This window comes from Nannospalax galili, unplaced genomic scaffold (genome assembly GCF_000622305.1).
Source record: "Nannospalax galili isolate Female #2095 unplaced genomic scaffold, S.galili_v1.0 scaffold72, whole genome shotgun sequence".
Lineage (NCBI taxonomy): Eukaryota > Metazoa > Chordata > Mammalia > Rodentia > Spalacidae > Nannospalax > Nannospalax galili.
In genome coordinates this window covers 2,973,890-2,986,529 of record NW_008336933.1, presented here as the reverse complement: position 1 = coordinate 2,986,529, position 12,640 = coordinate 2,973,890, and the positions used below count along the sequence as shown (strand labels likewise).

Genomic DNA, 12,640 nt, shown 5'->3' with positions numbered 1-12,640 from the left:
AAACTAGAACAGGACTAGCTGAAAAAAGTAGGTAATGGAGGATGGGGTGAGCCATGGAGGGTATATTTTCTCCTGGTTACTTCCAGTCTGTCTCTGCTTCCTGGTCCACCAAGATGTGAACTGCTCTACTCCAGGATGCCCTCCCAGTCATAATGAACTGAACTGCTAGAAACCACAAGCTGAAATAATTCTTCCCCTTACATTGTTTATGTCACAGTGACCTTACTTATCTGGAAGTATGGTTTTCGAAACTGTAATTACATTAAGATTAGATTAGGATCGGTCCTAAGTCCAAGGACTGGTATCCTTATATGAAGGCCATGTGAAGACACAGACCCACAGGGAAGAAGAACGGTCATGTGAAGGCAGAGGTAGAGTTTGGAGTAATACAGCTTGGCCAATGGGGTGCCAAGGATTGCCAGCAGCCACCAGAAGCTCTCCTCTTGTCTTTGGGGGAAGCATGACCTCTCCAGTACCTTGTCTTTGAACTATTAGCCTTAAGAACTCTAAGAGAATTAATTCCAGTGTCTTAATCACCAAGTTTATGGCCTTATCTTACATCAGCCAGAGGCACTGAAACTCATTTTCTTTTTCCATTCTGTTGTTGGAAGCTTAGGTTGATTCCCTGTCTCAGCTGTTGCCACATAGTGCAGCATTGAACACAGGAGTGCAGATGTCCCTTCAGCATGCTGATTTCATTTGCTTTGGATAGATACCCAGCAGCGAGTTTACTGGATCATGTGGTGATTCTAATTTTAGTATTTTGAGGAACCTATATAGTTTTTCATAATAGCTGTATAAATTTACATTCCCATTAGCGTCTAAGGTTCCTTCTTTTCAACACGAGCCATTTTTTTTTTTTTTTCCCTGTTTTCCTGAGCTAGTGTCTCATATAGCCCAGGCTGGTCTTGAACTAGCAAGACTGGCCTTGAACTTCTGCTCTTCCTTCTCCCCCTTCCAAGTGCTGAGGTGTATGTCCCTGGGCCAGGCCCTTTGAGTAGGTAAAGGTTTTTGCTTTCTTCATAGTTCCCTACCTGAAGCCCATCAGCTAATCCTGAGGATTTCTTTTCAAACTGTGTCCTGTATCTGTCCACTTTTCACCAACTCAGCATGACTGCCCTCATCCAAGCCTTTTTCTTAGATTACCATAGTGGTTTTGGAGTCAATAGTTCTGGGACAGTTCTAAGAGGTTCCCAGAGGATCCTGCTGATCCTAAGATTGTTCTTTGAGAGCCACAACTTTAGAGAACACACTAGAATCACCTGGGAGCTTTTAAAATCCACTTTGCCTGGGCCCTGCCCTAGAGCTAGGGACTCGTTCAGTCGGGGGGTAAGATATGGCCATGTGTAATTTTTAAATCCTCCTAGGTGATTCAAATGTGCACACAGGCTTGAGAAACACTGCCAAGGCTCAGAGGGAGAGCAAAGTTTGTTTGTTCATTGTGACTTTTGCACAAGCTGCTCTTATCCATTACCTTTTCCTGTAAGTCTTTCCTTGGTTGGATTCTTATTCAGGATGCAGATCAAATGTCACTTCCTCAGGTAGGCCTTCCTTGATGCCCACAACCAAACACCCCATGTTTACCGCACTGTTCCACTGTTTTTCACTGTAGGAATTTTCAGTTCCTGGATATCCCTATTCATGTTAGTCATATCGTCCAGTTACACTAGAATATTCTTCAGCACAAGCACCTTATTTATCCACTCATTCTGCATTATTTATTTGCTGTCATCAGTGCCTCAAACAAGTGTATGGCACACATACCCGTTCAAATGTGAATGAAAGTGAGGATAAATCCCTGAGTCCTTTGTTTTCTTTTGAACTAGATTTTATTCAAATGTGTTCTTTTCAATCAAATTTTAATTAAATGTGTCGTTATGTAATTGAATTGAATCACCCATAAAGAAAACATAAATTGATTTCTAAACTTATTGCACTGAGATTATCTCTTCACAGGAACCGTATATTAAATCTTCTGTAAAGTCAGCAATGCCTTAATGTATTTTCATATAGAACATTTATTCACAATACCCCTTATTTGAAATACAGCTTATACAGTGGGGCATCTGGGAATAGCGAAGACATATTCAATCAAGGGATTCCTTCAATGTATTGTTTGTGGAGGCATGAAGACAGGCAACAGAAATTTGCAGAAGTGTTGTAGGGAACAGTAGTCTCAGGAAAACGTGAACGCTCTGAATCCTTATACGAAGAGGAGAAAAAAAAATGTGGAGAAGTGGTGGAGGAAAAAAGATTCTAAAAAAAATTGTAACCCTCGAAACCTATAAGAAGAACCATTTTTTTTCTTTTTTTTTTTTTTTTTTTTTTTTTTTTTTCTTGTAGGGGCATCTCTTGCCCTTATGAATCTGGCAGAATCTGAGAGTTTTAATTTCAAGTAGAAGAAAAGTGCTTGCGATTATCATTGTGTTTTTCCCAAGTCTGTTCAAGTAAATCTTCAGTTGTGGGTCATCAGAGATGATTTCAAGGAAGGAGCTGAGCAAAAGTGCCTACGCACTTAGGTGAATTAAGGGCACAGGTGTCCCTAAGTCACTCACCAGTCATTTCACAAGTATATGACCTATGAAAACAACACAACATCTGTTGCCAGGAGAAGAGGAAAACAAACAGGCTTCCCTGATCCTCGAGTCATGGACTTTCTTCCTCACAAGACGCTAGTATCCAACCTTCGCCCCAAGCAATAGGTTGGGTTCAAATGCAACCGGTTTTTCAGGCAACCTCCTTCCTCTCTCCCCATCTGCGAACTAAAAACGATTTGGGGTTGGATTAATTGTTCAAGTGTCACTGGCGCGTCTGCAGAACCCAGGAGGCGGGACTGCTCAACGCGAAGGCAGTGAGAATAGAGCCAGCAGTCCTGAGAGCTGGTAGCTCCAGAACACCAGGCTCTGGAGACAAGAAAGGAGAGCAGGGCAAAGCCGGGCAGCAGCGGTGCTTCCTGGGAATTGTAGTCCCTCTCGGGGCGAAGGCTCAGAGTTCGCACCGGCCTTCGCACTCCATCTCCCAGAGGGCCCCGCGCGGCGGCGGAGGCTAGCGGAGGGGGCGCCTGGTGATGAGCTGCCGCGGGGGAGGGGTCGGGAGCTGAGGAGCAGCTGCGGATGCGGGGAGACGTTGACATTTGGCGTCTCCGTGGGCCGAGGGAACCTCACCTGAGCCGCCAGCCGGGGCCTTGCGGGTCCTCGGGCCCACGCCTTCCCCTTTGGCGTCCGCCATGAAAGCGCATCCGGCCATCGCCGAGCTCTCCTGACACCGCGGCCCCCGCTCCCGGGAGCGATGAGGCAGTAGCGGCGCCCTGCGGCCCGGCTCCTCACGCGCCCCGGCCGCCGGACGAGGAGCAACCCGGTCCTGCCGCGGTCCCGCCCCGCGCCGCCCCGTCCCGCCCCCTAGGGGCGCTGCCCGCGGGCACCCGCCGCCCATGCCGCCCCGCCGCCTCGCCGCCCGCCGCTGACCCGCCACCTTCGGACGACCACCTTCCGGCCCCCAAGATGTGGCACAACGTAGGGCTGACCCTGCTCGTGTTCGTGGCCACGCTGCTGATCGTCCTGCTGCTGATGGTGTGCGGTGAGTGCGGGCAGTCCAGCGCTAGCTTGCAGGGCGGTTGGGTCTCCGTTTGCAGCCAGCCGAGAAGGCGTGTACCGACCCGGGTCTGCTGACCTCGCTGGTCCCCTGGCCACCCAGGGGCGAGCTCATGGAGCCCGGTCCCCTAGCATGTCAGCCCCCGGGGCATCACCGGAGGAAAGCACAGGCTTCAGGGCTCGCATCCCGGTTCTAGGTTGAACCACACTAATGCTCCCCGGCAGGTCTGCCCTTGATTGCCTTTAATGCCACAGTCTACCCAGATTTTCTCCGCGGCCTGTATTTGAAGATAGGGAAATTGGTTTCACCTTTTTCTTGTTCGGAGGTTCTGAGTCTAATAATGAGAGGCGTCACTACCTTCGTTTAACCAGTGATTGGGGCGCGCTAGGGTTCTCAGCCCACGTGAAGTTGTTTATTTACTTGGAGTTCAGGCTTTAACTGATTCCAAACAGAGACGAGCACAGGCAGAACTTAAAAACACGGGCTGTATTAAGCTTCCAGGGTCAGATAACCTAATTCTTAGCTCTGCATGCAATTTTATTATGCCCAGTAAATGATAACCACAGGTCTCAGCAAAGGGGCTGAGCAGTTGTGAAAATTTGAAAAGTATTTCAAATAGACACCAGTGAGCATTCGTATTTACACAACCAACAAGAATGGGTTTGAGTTGATGGAGTAAATTATTAAAATTCATATAAATACTAGACAGTTTATTCATTACACAGTGCTCCATATAATGGAAAAGACGTGCACTTGTATTTGGATACCTGTAGGGGGTGTGGATGTGGGTGTGTTTGTTTGTTTGTTTATTTCAGAGATGCTGGTGATTGAACACAGGGCCCAGGGCCTCACATATGCCAAGCATAAGCTAAACTGCTGAGGTAATCCCCAATCCTAAAATTTTTGGTGCTTTTCCTGTGACACCAGAGCTAAAAATTCTGATTTACAGCTTTTCTTTTCTGACGACAAAACAATTAAGCAACGCCTCTCAATTTTCTGATGTGGTGTGAACAATGTGATTTCATTTATTTTAGCTGATGCTTAAGGTTCTTTTTTTGGAGACAAGGTCTCACATACCCTAGGCAGGCATCAGACTTGTTGTGCAGCTGAGGTTGACCTTGAGCTTCTGATCCTCTTGCCTCTGTCTCCTGTGCTGGGATTCCAGGTATGTGACGCTATACCCAGTTTGTGCCCACGCTAGGGATGGAACCCAGGGCTTCTTGCATGCCAGGCAAGTACTCAACCATTTAAGCTATGCTCCCAGTTCAAGTTTTTGCAATAACGAAAAGCAGATCCTTGTGCTTTTGGACGATGTATTGAAGGAGGAAAGCATATGTTATCTTTTCTAATTTGAGTGGGAATGTGACATACTGTGACTGTGGTAGAACAGTTGCTAAACTTCCTTAGAGATACCGTAAGTCCTGATTGCTTTCTCAACTTTGAATAACTATTGGACTGTTGTTTTTATTCATTTTTTTCCTTAAAAATGTCTGGCCTTTAGTTTCAGGAAACTAATGGGTAAGAGGTAAGGTATGATGTTTTAGAACTAATAGCTTTGTAAATTGTCACTTGTTGGGAAACCTAATGACAGGGTAGGGCAATCTTCTGTTTTGACTAGAATGTGGCTGAGGCTTGAGAGGAGGGAAGAACTGAACGAGCCTTGGGAAGCTGGGGTGCCCTGTTAGTTTGCAGAATACCACAGACTGGGTCACTTGTTCCATAGGAACTTATTTTCTCACGGTTCTAGAGGTCTCAAGCCTAAGGGGCTTAAGGGCCTCTGATTCAAGCAGGTGGACGGCTGATGGCTGTCTTCTGTGGTATCTTCACAGGGTCCTCTCAGTCTGTGCCTGATGCCGGGTCACTGGGACAGGGCCCTCACCTTTGTCACCTCATTTGATTTCCTCTCCAAACACAGGAAGTTAGAACTTCAATCTGTGTATTTGGCTGGGGATCATGGGATGATACACTTCATTGTAACAAGTAACTTGAACACTTGCTGAAGGGAAGAATATAGCTAGGTAGTTAAGATCTGTGCCCCTAAAATAATTGTTCTTACCTTTCTGATGGTTATTAGCCCTTTTGAGAATCTGGTTAATGCTATGAAATATTTTTTGAAGAAAAAAATGTACCATTACCAACACTTTTTTTTTTTTTTAAACTTATTGCAAAGATTTCTTAGACTCCCCTTCCTTAAACCCAAACAAATTACATCCTCTGTCCTTTGGGCTGGGTCTGCTGTTTTCTGATTTCATTCAGTTCAGCCACTGTTGTGTTTGGTGCCCACTAGGCACTGGACTGAAATTCATTATCAGGTCTGCCCGAAGGAATCCAAGCTGGGTTTGCATAAGAACTCTGACAGGCCCTTTCACAGTTAACTCTGGCTTTCTAGCTTCTGGTTCCTAGGAGGGTTTTTGCACTGGTGGTTTCTGCTTTCTTGTTTCTTGTTCATTCTAAAATGTTTTCTGCCTGCACCATTCATTGGGCTGCCCTTTGTCAAGGTCAGTAATGAATGGCCTCTACTGCCAGGCACTTATTATTCCTCGTTCTGTATAGTTGAGATTGCTGCCTGAGAAGCACTTGCATACCATGCTTTGGTGTTCTCCTTCCACGGAGGCTAATGACCTTTTCCAAAGCTTCTTATCCAATAGAATTTTAAAACGTGACCATAGTTCACATTAAGAAACAAATTATTCCCCATATTTCCATAGTATATAAATTATATGCATCAGTTTGTTTGTTTATAATCTGTTTGCTGTCTATCTCTTTAATAAAGTTTATAGCTGTCTGTCGTAGTGCAAACCTGTGATCTCAGCACTAGGGATGCTGAGGCAAGAGGCTCCTGATTTTATTTTCTTTCTCTCTCTCTCTCTTTGAGGGGTTGGGGGGTAGTCCAGGGTTTCATGTAGCTTAGGCTGACCTCCAACTAAACTTACATATGACAGAATGACCTTGAACTTCTGGTCCTTCTGCCCCCATCTCCCAAGTGCTGGGATTATAGGTGTATGACACCATGCTTGGCTTTGTGCAATGCTGAGGATCCAACCCAGAGTTTCATGTATGCTGGAAAAGCACCTTACCAACTGAGCTATATATATCCCTAGCTTGTGGAGAGAGTTTGAGGCCAGCCTGGGCTATATAGTAAGACCTGTCTCAAACTAAAACACCCCCAAAACAAACAAAAAAGTTCCTAGACTTGTATTTGTTCTTGCTTCATGAGATATGTGCTGTTTTCTTTGTTCTATTATAGTTCCCTAAAGTATATTTCTTTGTTTTTTTTTTAATTCTCAAAACAACTTGTTTTTTTGTTTTGAGACAGAGTGTCAATTAGCCCAGGTTTGGGAAGTAGGTGAGGATGGAGAGGACCTTGAATTCCTGATCCTCCTAAATCCATCTCTGGAGTGCTCATATTACAGGCCTGTGAGCTATACCCAGGAATATACAGTGCTGGGGATCAAACCCTGCACTTGGTGCACGCTAGGCCAGGACTCTACCATCTGAGCTATATTCCCGGCTGTTTGTTTTAAAATATCAAACTTGGAGCCTGGTACTTGCTAATACATCTTAAAACAGCTCTTGATTTCTGCCACCTGTTCCTCTTCCAGTCTTTCCCATTTGAAATCTTAGCCATTTTGCTCATTGGTGAAAACCATGACCTTAACCCTTTTTAATCTGTCCTTTTACCTAATGTCCATCTCCCTAATCAGCCTACCTTTATGCAGATCTTCTGTTTCATCTGTAGAATCTGAAATGTGTTCCCTTCCATCACCACCACTGTCATTTCTGTCTTGCCTTTGTTGTCTGACTTTTTTCTAACCCATCTTTCATCTCTATCTACTTTTCGCCCACTATCCAGATCTTTTTAATAAAATATTTTGTCCAAGTTTTTAACTGAAGAAATAGTTTCAAAAGTCAGAGGTTATAAAGGGCAGCTCTTACCAGCCATGTCTTATTTTTATTCTAGTTATTTACTCCTGTATTTCTATAAACTATTCATTGCTACATCTAATGCTACAATTTTAGACATTTAGCTGAGGTAGAGTTTTCCCTTTTTCCCTGATTATCATTTATAACACAGTTTTTGGCCAAATTAATACTCAGGATTTACATTTGGGCTGTGTAAATATTATTTCCTGGTGGACAAACAGTATAATATGACCACTCTTAGCTTCATTTTTCTTGAACTTAACAATTGCCTTTTAAGTTTGTTCAGTATTTCTTTTTTTCTTTCAGGGATCTAACCCAGGCACATGATAGGCGAGTGATCTCACAGTGAGCACCATGCCCAGCCCTTAGTGTTATTTTTTGTATGCATCTGTTGTTATTTGTTCTCCCCTCCTGTCTTCTGTAGTTACCTACAGTCATGAGTACCACTTCCCATATGTTGAAAAGAATTGCTTGTCCTCACCTATCCGAGATCCCTCCTTATTTCCCAGCAGCTTCACTCTCCACAAAGCTGGACTTTCCTGTGACCTGCGCTGGAACGCGTTTCCGGGTCTCCTGCCATCGTCTCATTTATTTTTTATTTGTAGGACATGTTTTTTAGAAGCTCTCTAACAAAGAATGCATGAAAAAAGAAGTTTTTGAACTAATGCATGCTTAAAATGTCTTTTGATTTCCCACCCTAGCACTCCAAATACATCTGAGGTTGTAAATACTTTCTACCTGGAATTTGAAAATGATTGCTTCTTTGTTTTCTGGCATCCAGGGCTAATTTCGAGAAATGCGGTGTGTTCATTGTCCTTCTGTGCAGGTGGCTTGGTCTCTCTGACCGGTAGCTTCGGGTAATCTTTTGATCGTTGGTACTCAGAGATGTCATGACATACCTTGGTGTGTGTTTCTTTCACTCTCTTGGGCCATTGCAATTCAAGTATTTTCCCCTTCATTTCTGGGAATATTTTCTTCTAGATGTTTGATAAATTTCTCCGTTTTAAAGTGTATTTGTTTTTCCTGCATTGTCATGTTTCTCCCACATTTCCTTTTTGGTTATTGTTTTGGACTCTATTGGTTTTTTGGGGGGAGGGGTTTGGGGGTTGGACTCAGGTCCTTGCTTATTGTGTACAAATAACAAATAACGTGCCATTGATCTCTACCCCCAGCCCTGGACTTTCTTCTTGATTGGAAGTTTTCTGTAGATGGCTCTGATCTGTTCTCTGTTCATATTTAAGGATGAAGTAATAAGAGATGATGGATTCTCTGTCAGCTGTGGGCTCACAGCAGAGTGATTTGGTACTGATTTAGCCTCTTTTTTAATGTGGCGAGCTATTCTCTGGATTTGTTCCATTTTTCCCTTATTTCCTACTTGGATATTATAAACTTGCTTGTCCTTGTGTGTGGGCTTCAGTCGCTCTTTTTTTCTTCCCACTGCCCTTTTCTGTAGCTCTTGATTGTATTTTGTGTCCGACTGGTATACCCTCTCTGTCATTAAGTTTAATGTTATATTAAACCAACACTCTCGAACAGAGATTTCCAGAAACGAAAAGGTTTACTGAGCTGTTTGAGAAACTAGCCTGAAATGGACCAGGTCCTGGGACAAGTCAGTACCAAGCAGCCAGATAACTTGACAATTGGATATGTGTCCATTCACCATGGGATCTAAGAGCCAAGAACATTTCTGTAACAAACATTTGGAGAAGGAAAACAAATTGTTTACACTTGCCATAGCTAAAAGGCACAAAGCCCAAGTTCTGGACCAGAGGGTAGTTCGTAAAGAGAGGAACTTACTTCTTCTGGATTGGCTGGCCATAGTAGTTCAGAAAGTATATGTGTTAGGAGACTATGGCACCTGCAAGATCGCTGCTGGGGTTTTAAATCAGGATATAGTATACATTCGGGAATGTGGCACAGTCTTACTGGTTTGGATTCACCCTGCTAACTGATTAAGCTCCCATCTCTTCCCACTCCTGCCTCAGCTTTTGCAATTAAACTAAGGGCATCTCAGAATTTTTTGATTTTTCTTGTTAAAAATATTTTATTATTGTTTTTATTATTATTTTTCTGTGTATGAGTGTTATGTCTGCATATAGGTAAGTGCACCCGTGTCATGCATTATTTATTATGTTTATATTATGTATATGAGTGCATTGCCTGCATGTATGGGAGTGCACCCATGTCACGCAATGCCATTGAGGTCAGAAGAGGGCTTTGGATTCCTCTGGAACTGGAGTTAAGGTCAGTTCGTAGCTGCCATGTGGTTGCTGGGAATCGAACCTGGGTCCTCTGCAAGAGCAGTCAGTGCTCTTAACTGCTGAGCCATCTCTCTGGCCCCTTGATTTTTCTTTTAACAACTGATAATTTATTGAGTGGATTTGAGCATCTGCCCTGGTACTTCAGCCCTGCTTCAGTTGATTGACGTAATCTGCTCAGTAGTCTCCGGAGGATTCTGTGAAGTCACTCGTGGATTCTTACCTAGAAACGAGTCCATGACTTAGAACCCTTTCCACAAGGTGTTTTTCCTACCATTTTCCTCAAGGTTCTGGTAGGCATGGAATTGGGCCTTCCACTTTTAGATTCTTTTCTTTGTATCTCTGGCCAAGTCAGCTTACACCTTCTCCAGAGACTTCACACCCAAACTGGCAAGGGTAATTCTAATTTAGTGAATCGACACATCTGGTTTTACTGGTATCTTCCCAGTGTCTTTAAACACCATGCCTATGGTGTGACTTCCTGACTGACTTGTTCCACAGTAAGAGTCAGCCCCAGTGAGTCAGGAGCAGGAGGAACAAGACAGAGCGCTGTTGCACCCACAACTGCTTTTCCTTTAGAGAAAACTTAGCGGAGGGCTGGAGGTTTATAGTTCAGAGGTAAGCCACTTGCCTATGACATAATGGCCTAGTATGTACTGGATTTCATTCCTGGCACAAGAAGTTTGAAATGAAAAGAGAGAGAAATTCTAAATAGCTTTATTTTTTTATTCTAAAATTGGGCCTTACTTTGTTCTACAAAATAGAAATGTTATGATGACTTTAGAGATCTTGAGGGTTTTTCTTTTGTTGTTTGTTTTTTTCAGTTTTTTTCTTTGTCTTTGTTTTCTGAGACAGGGTACCTCTGTAATCCCTGCTGGCCTGGAACTTACTATGTAGATCAGGATGGCCTACCTCAGCCTCTTGAGTCCTGGGATTTAAGATGTGCACTACCACACTGTGCTAGATAGCTTTAGTGTCAACTTGACATACTTGTGTTGAGGGAGCCTCAATTTGGGAACTGCCTCTATAGGACTGGCCTGTGGCCATGTCTGTGAGGCATCTTCTTGATTGTTGAGTGGGTGGGCCCAGCCCGCTGTGGGTGGTACCATCCCTGGGCAGGTGGACCTGGGTTGTCTAAGAAAGCAAACTGAGCATGGGCCAGGGGAGCAAGCCGGTAAGCATCGTTCCTCCATGGCCTGTGCTTCAGCTCCTGCCTCCAGGTTCCTGCCCTGAGTTCCTATCTTGGGCTCCCTGATGAACTGTGACCCAGGAGATGTAAGACAAATAAACCCTTTCCTCCCCAAGTTGGTATTGGTCAGAGTGTTTTGTCACAGCAATGGAGAAACAAATTAGGAGACACACCCAGATATTGCTGTTTTATGTGTATGAGTGTTTTACCTGCATGTGTGTAAGTGTACTATGTGTGTGTGTAATGCCCACAGAGGCCAGAAGAGTGTCAGTTCCCCTGGAACTAGAGTTACATAGTTGTTAGCCACCATGTGAGTATTGGGACCCAAACCCAGATCCTCTACAAGAGCAGCCAGTGCTCTTAACCTCTAAGCCAGCTCTCTAGTCCCTAAGATTTTTATTTTTTAATTTTATTTTATGTGTATGGGTGTTTTTACTTGCATGAATGTAAGTGTACCTGTGTTGTGCAATGCCTGCAAAGGCCAGAAGAGGGAGTCAGATCCCCTGGAACTGGAACTTGGAATGGTTGTTAGCTACTGTGGAGGTTCTAGGACCTGAACCTGACTCCTCTGCAGGAGTAGCCATTGCTCTTAACTGTTCAGTATCTTTCCAGCCCCTAAGATGTTTTTTGTATAGAGAGAAAAGCTGAAGAAAGCAAGCAAAGAACAATTAGCAGGTTGTTCATTTCAAAATTGTTTTCCTTATATGGTGGAGGAGATGATGGAACAATAGGAAAGTAACCAGTTAATAGGTCACTTCAGGTTACCATTTCTCTCTCTCTCTCTCTCTCTCTCTCTCTCTCTCTCTCTCTCTCTCTCTCTCTCTCTCTCTCTGTGTGTGTGTGTGTGTGTGTGTGTGTGTGTATCTAAGGCTTAAGCAGAAAGAACTTGATTATCATGCCAATTGAAACTGGCCTGTTGGAAACTTTGGACTGTTATCTCTCTAATCCTGATTTCTTGAATCTTGAAAGGTTAGATAAACAGTTTAGTTTCAGCTTTGGGACATGCAACTTCAGGAGGTTCATGGAAAACAATGGCAGCCTGTGATTTTTATTTCACACTACCAGTTAGAGTTAAGCTCTGTGATGTCAGTGGTTTATCCACCACTCCATCCCAGGATCCTAGAATAATGCCTGGCAAGTAACAAAGTGGGTTCTCATTTGAGGAATAAAGGAAAATCTCTGTTAATTTTTAAGCTCCAGTGATAATTGTTAAGTGTGGTATTGTTGTACTAAATTTTCCCCTTTTCCCTTCTTGGGAGTCTCCAAGGCCCCAGGGCTCACAGACTAACATAAGACATTTTTAGTTTGGGTTTTGTACCATTTTATGACTTTGGGAGGGAATGACTTACAAAGAAACAGCTTCTCAGGACCCGCACCATCACTCAAGCTCCTCCGACGGTATCTGTATTAGTCAGGGTTCTCTAAAGAAACAGAACCGGTAGAATGAATATATATGTTTATCAGCTTAGCTCACAGGATAGAGTCTGAGTAGTCCAACAATGGCTGCACCACACTGGAGAGGCTGAGAATCCATAGTCGTTCAGTCCACGAGGCTGGATGTCTCAGTAGTCCCAATCTGGTGCTGAAGGTCTGACGAGTTCCAAAAGATCAGCTAGTCTTCAGTCTACAGCAGCAAGATGAACTCACCAGCGAGAGAGAAGGCAAGCAGCAAGAAGCC

The 12,640-nt window shown here is 43.9% G+C and overlaps 1 protein-coding gene across 4 annotated transcripts in view; it reads left to right on the top strand.

Annotated features, from left to right (window-relative positions):
- The window catches only part of Smim13 (small integral membrane protein 13), a 157,706-nt gene that overhangs the window by 18,704 nt on the left and 126,362 nt on the right, over positions 1-12,640 (top strand). The window contains exon 2 of one of the 4 annotated variants that reach the window (XM_029562834.1): positions 2,050-2,200. The exons of 2 other annotated variants lie outside the window; for them this stretch is intronic. In XM_029562834.1, coding sequence (XP_029418694.1) covers positions 2,050-2,164 — 115 coding nt within the window. In that variant the 3' untranslated portion in view covers positions 2,165-2,200. Of the gene's footprint in view, positions 1-2,049; positions 2,201-2,654; positions 3,577-12,640 lie in introns of those variants that run through there. One more of the 4 variants, XM_008831619.3, reaches the window with a different exon arrangement.